Source organism: Lucilia cuprina, chromosome 2, assembly GCF_022045245.1.
Source record: "Lucilia cuprina isolate Lc7/37 chromosome 2, ASM2204524v1, whole genome shotgun sequence".
Classification (NCBI taxonomy): Eukaryota; Metazoa; Arthropoda; class Insecta; order Diptera; family Calliphoridae; genus Lucilia; species Lucilia cuprina.
In genome coordinates, this window is record NC_060950.1 from 38,267,126 (window position 1) to 38,279,395 (window position 12,270).

The 12,270-nt window shown below is 27.0% G+C and overlaps 1 protein-coding gene and 1 long non-coding RNA gene across 2 annotated transcripts in view; both read left to right on the plus strand.

Moving 5' to 3' along the window:
• The first annotated feature begins 7,551 nt into the window (after window positions 1-7,551).
• LOC124421365 lies at window positions 7,552-10,319 on the plus strand. Its single transcript, XR_006941612.1, has 2 exons — window positions 7,552-8,291; window positions 10,255-10,319. It is a non-coding gene; the product is annotated as an uncharacterized LOC124421365 (long non-coding RNA).
• Window positions 10,320-10,611: 292 nt separating this feature from the next.
• The window catches only part of LOC111679008 (probable serine/threonine-protein kinase DDB_G0282963), a 57,305-nt gene continuing 55,646 nt past the window's right edge, over window positions 10,612-12,270 (plus strand). The window contains exon 1 of the mRNA XM_023440488.2: window positions 10,612-10,811. Coding sequence (XP_023296256.2) covers window positions 10,757-10,811 — 55 coding nt within the window. The 5' untranslated portion in view covers window positions 10,612-10,756. The remainder of the gene's footprint in view (window positions 10,812-12,270) is intronic.

Consider the following 12,270-nt stretch of genomic DNA (forward strand, 5'->3'; position numbering starts at 1 on the left):
TAAATTTGTGGACAATTAAGTCAAATTTGGATGGGGGCTTTTCATAGGGGCTAGGGTCATATGAGAACCTATTATAATAGAATTCATGATGGTCATCAAGTCTAGTACAGAACATGGTTTTTCAGCTTTTTGTCGAGATATGAGTATATTAAACATAATTATGAACTTAAAAGCTCTATTTATTTATCTATGTTACCATAAAAGATCATGTGCTAAATTTCATTACATTATCTCCAAAATTGCAACCTGCAGTTTGATTACAAGGTTTACATGGACGGACGGACGGACATATCTAAATCGACACAGAAAATGATTCTGAGCCGATTGGTATACTTTAAGGTATATGTCCAATATTATTGTGAGTTACAAACATCAGCACAAACCCAATATACCCTCTCAACTAAGTGGTGTAGGGTATAATTAGGTCAATACCTCTTATAGTTAAACCGTACCTGCGATTATAATTCTGCGAAAAGCTTTTTTTTGTAATATTTTAAATAATATGTCCTAATTCTAAATTATCCATTTTAAACAAAATATTTGCAGAATATTAATTCTCAAATAATACAAAATATGTCCCTGAAATTATATATAAATCTTTAAATCCTAAGACGTAAACTTTAGAGAAATATTAGGAAATTCTTATTGAAACATATCGAAATATTATTAATTTGTTGGCCTTATTTACTAAAATTACAAGAGTTTATAGCATATAGTCCGATATTTAAATTACAAAAAAATTATAATTAACCCTTTAAAGCACTTGGTTCCAATATATTTCCAAAGTTCAATAAATCAATTTTAATAATGCTTTATATATGTAATTTTAAAAATTTTGGTTATAATTTTATATTTATAAATAAATAATATTTCGACGTGATTGAATGAGAATTTCCAAATATTGATCCAAATTTTACGCCTTAGGATTTCCTGATTTATAACATCAGGGACATATATTATATTATCTAAGAGAAAATTTTGTTAAAATTTATAATAGTGAAGAATGAGGACATATTTTCAAAAATATTATAAAAAAATAGTTTTTCGCGAAATTCGCAGACCAATTTTTTTCACTGTTTTATTCCCTACTTTATTGACCATAAATACCCTGGTGCTATTTCAAAAATTTTAAAATATGTTTAACAAAGATTTAAAAAATATGAAAATATAATTTTGAAACTGCCATGTAAACAACAGGTTTACGATATCTTTTAAGGATAAAAACTTATATTCGAGTAAATATAGATATATTTTATGTAATAAAATAAATAAAATATAATATTTGCTACATTAAGTTAATTTTTGATCTTTGACACGTTATTTTTAATAACATTCAAATTTTTTAACCAATTTGTCTGTTACATCTTTTTGAAATACTAAATCTATGTTTATTATGATTCTTTAACAATAATATGCAAAAGATTTACCCAATAGCAACATTTATCACATAATATCAAAATATATGTATATAGTATGCTCCTATCGCGACCAGGTCACTCTGTTTGACTTAAAGTAACAAGAATTATGTATATAATATGAATTTTGAAGTTTCTACTATTTACCGTTCTGAAGTTATAGCTTTATATGTTATTTTTTTGGCCAAAAATTTAGATTTTTCAAATTTTGAACTACGAGCGGCAAAAGACTAACGTCTTTTAATCGAGCTCAAATTTTTGCTTTATATATGGAAAGGAAAATGAATCATTTTGTGGAGTAAAAACGGGAAACCAAAAATATCGTTTATTTACTCACACAAAATAAGCTATTTCTGTGTAATTTTTAATTAATATCATATACTAGGATTATATAGTACTGAAATCTGTGAAATGTGAACATAATTTCCTAAACAAATGAATGCAGATTTCTATCACTTCAGTTATATTTGTGATATATTGATTACTTTTTGAATTTTCTAACCCAATAAACATCGATTCAAACCTGTGAATATTTTTGAAAATTTTCTTAACTAAATAATGTATTTTCCAAATTGTTTTCAAATTTTAAAGTTTAGCCTTTGAAATAAACATGATAATTTCCAAAAACGTTTAAAAAAATATAATGTGTGATATTTATAAAATTTTCAAAGTTTTGTTTGAATTGAACTTAGAAAAGTTTCTTTCAAAAAATAAATTATTTTAGAAAAATAAAAACAGAACATTTTTTCTACAGCAAGGGGGCGAAAAAACGTTAAATATAGGAGAAATAATCGGAGATATAAAAGAAAAATATGCTAAAATAAATGTATGAATGTTTTATTTTCAGGTGATGTAAAAAAATATATGAATTTTGCAATAGTTAGCATTATAATTAGGGTTTGAAATATGTATGAAAATAATAATAAAGAATACTTGAAATACGTTTGAAAATTTTTTTAGTTTCAAGCTTACCTCTAGCCTTTTTTTAAATTTGTAATACATTTGAATAATAAATTTGATAGTCGTATGGCCCTCTTTATTTTTTGAAATGATTCAAAAAACAAGCAGGTCACATTAGATCAGGGATGTATTTTTATGTAAACATATATAAAAAAGTGAAACAGCTGTTTCCATCTTACTTTTTTATTGTATAATACCAATCGTGTAAACACGAAAAATATAAATCAAACGACTTTTATTTTGTCATACGGATGGAATTTCGTTTTACTTTTTCATTAGACTTGTCGTACGTAAAGTGTGGTCGTGTAAAGTGTGAAGTGATGAGAACGATTAAAATCTATATGATTTCAACTAGTTTTCTCAAAATACACTAGATTTGCTCCAAACAACTCAGCGGAAACATAGCATAAAGAGGAAAAGTTAACATTTTGAAATATTGATTTGGTTAGAAATAGTTTTTTATAAACAATATGCTCATGTTAATTACAGGCCCTTATCGGGGCTGTTGTGTACTCCTTAACTCGGGTAGGAATCGACCCACCACCTCCGGTCTACCAAACTAGAACACAAAAAATATGGATCATTCAATTCTTTTTCACTGTATGATTCTATTGATCATCGTTATTTATATGCGTTCGAAATATCAGACAATAGTCAAACTATATATGTACATATAAGCTTTATGTTTAAATAAAACATGTTGTGTGGTAAAAATACTGCTGAAATGACAACACTGTCACAGTGTCAATCTCTCAAAGGTATGTAAATGTGCATGCAAGTAGGAATGTATACATTTTGGTATGTAAATTATTTACAAATATTCATATATATTTAAGCATTCACATCCACCAAGAAATTTGTTTAAAACTATATCAAACAGACAGACATAAAACTGATGGCCCCGAAAAGCCATGAAGTCAACATTTGTTATACGTATCTATGTACATATGTAAGACGTAGAGCTAAACAAAAGATAATTTTGTATTTTAAAATATTCAATAGAATGAAAATTCTTAAAAGTAATACAACTGCATACATATATAATTATTATATAAAAATACGTATGTAAATTTAATAGAGTTTTTAATAATTGACTTTTTTGCAAGCTTACTAGAAGTTTGTAATAATTTGGAATCTATATAAATATTAACCATAAATTCAAAATATCGAACAACGGGAACCCGTAACAGAAATTGATTGAATTCTGGTTCCAATAATTTGTGCATTAAATTATATTTTCTTTACTTTTCTATACGATACATTTAATACTTATTTTTAAAATCAAAAAAATGTCCTATGGTTTAAGCATGTTACTCTTCTTAATTGATTTTCGTCATGCGTTTCCTTTATCTGATTGGGCTAAAATTTTACGACATAAATCCATATTTTTAAAGCACCTCTAATGAATATATTTAAGGTTTTTTATATCTAATCAAACAACTAACAATAACTGAATGACCCATGAATTGAAAATATTTATTTACTTATTTTGTTTGTCTATTTTGTTGTATAAACTGCGTCATTTGAACTTGTTTGAACAAATAGAATAAATCAATGTTGCCATAAAAATGTCAAATCACCTAAACATTTCGATTATTCGGTGTCGATCTATTTCTCTTTTATTAAATACCTTTTAGCAGCACGAATATATAGATATAATAGAAAGTTTAATAAAAATCTCAACAAAATTTTTACTTACCCGGTAAGTAGGCAAATTATATTGGAGCAAAGTACTATTTATTTTTGTTTGACGCTAACCAAAAAATACATGTTTACAAATGTGCTTTCCAGAGTTTAAATCGGCTTTACTCCAATAACAAGTAAATTTATCATAATATAAATATATCAACCCAGCAAAAATTGTATTAGTTCCACAACTAGTTCTAGAACGCATGATCATAGCCCGAGCTCTTTCTACTTTGGCGTTAAGACCAATGATTTTTGATCTAAATTGTCACCTTCGGAACTCAAAAAAATTATTAAATATAATTGCTAACGACTACTCATAATGTAGAAATAACTATGTACATTATCTGCAATACTCAAAGGGAATTAGACGAAAACCAAGCATTACGAAAACGAAGTACGGTCTTAGATTTAATCTTGTTTATAAATGATCTAAATGTCATTTGGCTGTTGGTAAATAATTACTAGTGATTTTCTTTTTGGTTGATAATTGGTCATATGTAGCTTCTAAACAAGTTCCTCTCCCGAAAAACACCTAAACGCATAGAATTCATAACCAAATAACGATCTCCCATATAAGGTCTAAGGATTGGATAATAAATAAAATTTGACTTAAATATGTTTTGTGTGCATATGAATACTCTGTTGGGGAAGGATAACTGATATATCCTTTTTCCACTATCTTACATTTTAGTATTCTTATTTTGGGACTTCTTTTGAGAAATTTTTACCTATGAGATTGATTTCGCAGACGCGGCTTTGTCACATAGTTCGGAGATCGGAAAACCGATTAGACAACAAAATGTAAGAGTTAGTATTCTGAATATCAACATAAACATTTATTTTGCAAAAAAAAAAATAATATATATATATATTATATATATATATATATATATATATATATATTATATATATATATATATATAATATATATATATATATATATATATATAATATATATATATATTATATATATATATATATATATATATATATATATATATATATATATATATATATATATATATATATATATATATATATATTGTTATCACCAACACGTAATGCATTCCTCTACAGAGTGAAGAAAAGTTTCTTATATTTCGAACAATACTGTATTTCCAATTGCCTATTTTCATATTGTCATTATTGGTGTACTGTAAAGTACAAGTTTAATTGGAAAAATAGCTATATACAGTTGAATTTTTTATCCCCGCTTGTAATCAGATTTAATGATTTCATAATTCGTGTACTTATTAGAAAAAGGTATGATGTGTATTTTGATTTGTCATTTAGGTCAAAGTGATAATTTTTTTCATTGAATTTACCATTTATTAAACAGTAAACGTGCTTCACACAAGAACATACACTAAAATACAGACGTGGTAGGTAAATATTTACATATGTACATACCTATCACTATGTGTGTATGAATTCATTTGTATGCGTAAACTCACATAAACAAACTAAGTAAAACGATGTTATCAAGTCCTATTATCTTATCTAAAGTTTTATTCCGATCCATTCATACAATTGTGCCCTCAAAGCAAACGATCAGTTTAAACTCGATCTACATATCTGTCGATTGTCTTTTCTTTGTGTCCCTAAACAACAACAACAAAAATAACAAAATAAACCCACACACATTACCACATTGTACTGTACATCCAGACAAATGAAACCAAACAAACGAACGAACAAAAATTCATACAATTGAATGTTGTTGTTGCAGCTGATGTTCATGTATAATGTTTGTTTGGAAGTACATACTAGTACATTACTCTGCGTACTTCATTGTCAGTTGTCTTGAACTCTGACCACCTGACCTCCATTGAACTTTGCAACAACAGGCAGCAGCAGCCACAGTCGCCGCAGCAACAAAACATACGCCTCAACAACACAATCTACAATCTCATATTCATATAAATACACGAAAGAACCAGTACGAGTACTTGGAAAATATTTAATTCAAAATTGTTGCTAATATTTTTTTTTTCAATACAAATAGTTGCAGTTTTAATCCAACACTCTCTCACTGACTATAGTACACGTATACACTCACGCACACACTCACTCCGCTGTAATCACTAGTGAGACAGACTAAGTAAAACCCAAAGAGCAAAAGTGGGAGAACTTGAAATATCTGTGTGTGTAAGTTTGAAATACGTTCGAATACGTGTGGGGGGCTAGTGGAACCCTGTACAAGTGAAACGAAATGCATAACAAGTGAGTAAAATAGAGCGTATTTAAAAATTTTGGTGTGGTTAAGATGGGCCATCGTAAACAAAAACAACAAAACAAAAATACACCAAAACCAAAAAAATGCAAGGTGCCGATATGTCAATGTCGAGAGCAAACTAAAATTCACTTGTGCTCCCCACATCTTGGTAGATTCTTAATGAATTCTAGAAAAAAGTCTCTCACGTGTTTACAATTTTTCTCACAATGTAAACAAAATTAGCGATTGTTAGTAAATAACAATGTTGCTAATTTATTTGGTAAATTTAGAAAAAAGTTAAACTTTTTTTTGATTATGCATCTCTCAAATACCCAAATACAATAACTATCGCAAATTTAACTCCCACAACCTCTAATTGCATTCAATTTCTAGATGTTAAAGTTAAAGTTGTTATAGGAGTATGTTGCTCCTTCTATTAGACTAATAGATTGGAAGTATAAATTCTTCGGATCTTCCTTTATATTGGACAAGGTTCGGATTGGTTTTGATATAAAGTGTGATACCACTAAAGAGAAATGTCAATCCGAAATGTCGTCTAGGAAGTAAATTTATATCTGAAAATATTCACGACATTTGTGAAAAACATAAAGATTATTAATTTGTCAAGTATTTTGGATTGACATAACTTTGTAAGTTAGAATGCTCATTTGAGGAGAATATTAAGAAGAAATTAAATAATAACACACATTTTTATAATATCAATTTTTTATACAATAACCCTATATTGTAAATCATCAAACTAATGCATCAACAGCAATTATTAATATTTTTCCGAATATTCGATTTCTTCGGTTTAACGATTTTGTCCTCTTTTTTTTGAAAAACAACACATTATAGTGATATTAACTAAAGATCCCACAAAAAACGATCAAATGACAATACTTTTTTTGAATTGGCTTTTAAACGTACATAGTAGTAAGTGTTGTATTTTAAGAGAATTTGAGTTAATGGTGGTCAATCTTTTTTTGGACGAAAGAGGGGGATACTTGTGTCTTTGCTCCACCGGCACTCAATATCAATTTCTCTCATTTGGAACGAATGTATTCGTATCTATGTATGTGAATTTCTTGTAAGTAGTTGTAGTGTGGCATGTATTTGTAGGTTTTCTTTTATTGTATGAATTTTATCTCCATTAAACAAACGCTTCTCTGTGGCGTTTTGTTATCGTACGAAAGAGTACAGCGACGGTACGGTGCGGTGTGGTGTGGTGCAATGTTGGTGAGTATAAGTATCAGTAGCGTACCAAGCAGCTAACACAACATTCTACAAACATACATACAGACAAAACACAATCGTTGTCGTCTCAGACGATGATTATGACAGTTTTTACACATTGTTGATTCGGTTGAGGTTGGGGTTTATTTCTGTCCGCTGTTTATGGTATTCTCTAGTTGGCCTGAGTATGCGGGACTGAGAGCGTGTATATCGCGGTGGAGTATATAGATATTGAAGAAATCGAATGAAAAAAACAAACAGAAAAACAAACAACAAAAAGAAAAACAAAAAATAAATAACTTAAATCCAAAAAATAACACACAGATCTTTTTTTTAATTTCATATATTTTATTCAATTATTCTCAAACGATCGGTCGTTTTTATCAAGTGTGATCGAAAAGTGTTTTTGTTCAAAATTAAATTTGATTTGAAATTCCTAGATCGAAATATGCATGGGAAATTGTGAAAATTGTATGTGATTTATAGTGATTTTCAAAAATATTTCACATTCAAGAAGGAAAATGAGAGACGTATGACGTTCATACACACATATAAATACATACATACGTACAAATGTATATGCAAACATAGATACATCCATGCATATCTTATCAATTTGTAGTGAAATGAGGAAAATACACAAATAATATTAAAAAAATAAAAGAAAAAAAAACAAGCACGTGACTGTAACAACTTGAAGATTACGCAAAACAGACAACGAAAACCTCAAACTTCCATGTACAAAAACAAACAAGAGTTATTGAGAATTTTTCGAGGTAAAGTTTGTTAATACAACAAGTACATAAATTTCAAATTAAATATAAAAAATAAACGATCACATACTATGTATATGCAAACCCCTCTAAATATTCAATAGATACATTGATAAATTGATGATTGAAGTTGAAATTTTGTAGGCAAAATTGAATGACAGACAACAAGTGATACAAACTACAAAATATTCAATTCAATAAATAATTTCAATGTTTTTGTATTTCTTTTTTATTATTATCATTTTTATTAATTTATTTTCTCTCTAAACAAATTCAAATAATTGACATATACAGACGTACATACATACATAGATACTCACTCACTCAGTCACAATCATTCTCACATTTATGCATATGTCAAAGTGACAGCAACACTAAAACCCACAATTATTAATGCAAAATTATCCATTCGCCATAAAGCAACAACAACAGCGTCTAAATAAATAGAGTAAATAAAAAATTAACAAAAATAAAACAGAAACAAAAGCAGAGTAAAATATAAAAATGCAAAAACAGAAAAAAGTTTAAAAGTCAACCACAAATAACACGGCAGGCAGTAGCGACAGAAGAAAGAAATAAAACAAAATGAAATGAACAACAAAAATAAAATAAAATATCTATAAATTCCGTACTTTACGGTACGAGTTAATAATGCGCTTTAAAGGTTAAAGATACAAAAGCCGTAACACCTCGATACATTGCGACGATAAATACTAAATAAATACAGACATACAAACGACGACAATACATATTAACATCCATACAAAAGCAAACACACAGATACAAATATATGTATGTAGATACAAATATAGTACTATGAATATGTGAATCTGTTTAGCCTGCTATACATACATACTTACGAACATATGACATATAATACTCATGAAAACAACGATTTTTTCCCTCGCCAAATTCAGAATGTTATATTTTTTTTTTTTACAAAGTTCACAAGTAAAATGCAACGTTTAAAGTTCTGAGGTGACCGTTAATAAGAAAACATTGTTTATTATACATGCTTATAAAGAAAACTATTAATATTATTATTAATAATCTGTAATATATTAATCATCTTGTGATATTATTCACCGACACTATCACCAACTGCAACGTTTAACAATTCATATTCCCCGGCATCTTCTCTACATATTGACGATTTTGTTGTTCTCATTATAAAACATGAAGTGTTAATGAATGTTTTAGTTTAGTTTTTTATTTATTTTTAAATATTTTTTGCCCAAAAAATATCTTAGTAATATGTCGAAAACCTAGAGTCAAATCTGTAAAATATTAATAGTCCTCTCAAAAACGAATTTTGCTGCAGAATTAAAGACAACTAATGACATAAGTCGTGTTAAGTGTATTCCCAAGATAAACTTTTTTATGCTCTGAGAATTAATATAAGAATAATATTTCAGTTTCAATAGTAAACGTGTTTAAAATATGTAATTATTTTTAAAATTTTAACCGCCATTTTCTCAATGTCTGATTATTTTTTATCGTAACGATATACCTATTAACAGTTTTCATTATTATTTGAATCGCTAGTATATTTACTGGTCAAACAATAGCCGAAGGTTGAGCTATTGGGCCTAAAAAAGTTGTTAAATCTTATTTTTTTTTGTTATTTTTTATTCGTAGCTTAAAAGCAATATGTTTTTTTTTTTACAAATAAGGAGGTAAAAAATATAAACATCAAGTTTTCAGGGAAATATCTAGATATTCTAATCATCAGTATTGTTTTTAGAGCGTGTGCAAATGTCAAATGATCTTAATTTAAATAAACAACAACAAAACAATCTAAAGCAAAAAAATATACTTCAATATTCATAACTGCAACATTCACATTTATACACACATTTGAACTCAAACTCATACGTCTGCATAAAAGTCAACTAAAATTTTAAATTGTATAAAAAAGTAAGAAATATTAAAATAAACTTGTTTTTTATCTGTTTCTTTTTTGAAGCTTAGCCTAAGTGTAAACAAAAACGCTAAATTAGTCACACTGACAACAAAAATTAAGACAAATGTCAAAACAATAAACAATCAAATCTAAAATCTGTCAAAACTTAATAAATATTTCAAAAAAGCGCTGCAAAACGGAAATTAATCTGAAATATTTAAATTAATTCTCACTGAAATAAAACAAAACAAAAAAAGTAGAAAAAAGCGAAATGTAATAAATAAATAAATTTACATTTTAAATGTTACAAGAAATCAAATAACATTAATAATACAAAAAAGAAAACAACAATAAAAAATACAAATAAGTGCATTGACATTCAATTTCAACAAACAAAAAAAGAAATAACAACAACTTTGGTTGTTTCAAATAAAATAAAACTAAAAATTTGTGTAAACAAAAAAATATATATAATTTTTTAAAGAAACAAATTAATCTATTGTTAATAATTAGTAAAAATTAATCAACAAGAAATTAATTTTTAACCATTCTATAATGGAATATAATGAAGGAAACCGATACTGAAACTTCAGTAATATGGCCACCATGGTGCTATGCCGGTAAGTAATACAAAATATTATTTACAATCACGTATTACAAAAATATCATAAATAAATTAATATAGTAAAGGAAATTTAATTCTTTATAAAAGTGAAAATCACTACCAAAATCGATTAACTAAACTAAAATATTTATCAAAATAAGTTTAATTTCGTAATAAGAATAACTGCCGGTTACTCTAAATGCGCATATATTGTAAAAGAGGGAGTAAATCTTTGTTAAAAGTTCATGCTCGGAATCGGAAAAATGTCCCATTTTTTAGAGAAATATATTGTACAAATCAAACTGATTTTTAATTAAAAATTGTGAATAACAATTTAACACTCCATCAATATATATTTTTTTTAATATATATATATATATATATATATTATATATAATATAATATATATATATATATATATATATATATATATATATATATATATATATATTATAATATATATATTATATATATATATATATATATATATATATATATATATATATATATATATATTATATAAACATTCACATTTGATAAATTTAGAGAAGTACATAAATATTTTTTATAAAATTTAATTAAATAGTTTTTTTGCGTTATATTATATATTTTTATGATTTTCGAATAAAAAGCCATAAAAGAGCATAAAACTGCTAAAAAGAATGATATCATCGCATCTAATGCGAGTTCATTACCTAATACAAACATGATATTTCTGAATATTTTATATTTAATTTAATTTCTATTATATAAAATCATATCATGACTGGTTCTTTTAGATTCATTTGCACTGTTATCTTATCTTTTGTTATTATACAATTATTTTTCGATAAATGTCCCGAGTACAGGGTCGAAATGCTGGGGCTAAACAGTTTGATCGATCTTATTATAAATCATAATAGAAGCTTTCACTATAATGATGATATCAAATGAAATGTCGTGATGATTATAATATAATTACAATGCATTAAACTCAAATAATTATGGGCGAGATCTATGCGATATTCAAGAAGGCGAGGCGATGAATATTAAAAGAAGTTCACCTAAAACCCGGTTAGAGTCCTCAAATATTTTATGGACCACTTTGACATATACATATATGAACATTTGGAAACACAATGAGAGGAATGTTTATAGTGAACGTATAGAATACATTAAATTGGTATATCTAAGAAAGTACATATAAATTATCTAAGGAAATATGACAAATTTTGTCGGAGCTACTTCAGTATTAATATGAATATCTGTGACATCCAAAATAATAAATCTGGGAAACCATTAGAAACCATACTTAAAGCAATATAGAAATTTTTATGAACATTTGGAATTGATGGATGAACTTGTACTAAAGTTCATATATTTGAAACTACAACAAGTAGCAGTTCTCACCAAACAACAGCAGTAATAAAGTAAGAATTGGACCGTAACCATTCGAATCCCAAATGTTTTATTCCTCGAAGCATTAACAAAATCAC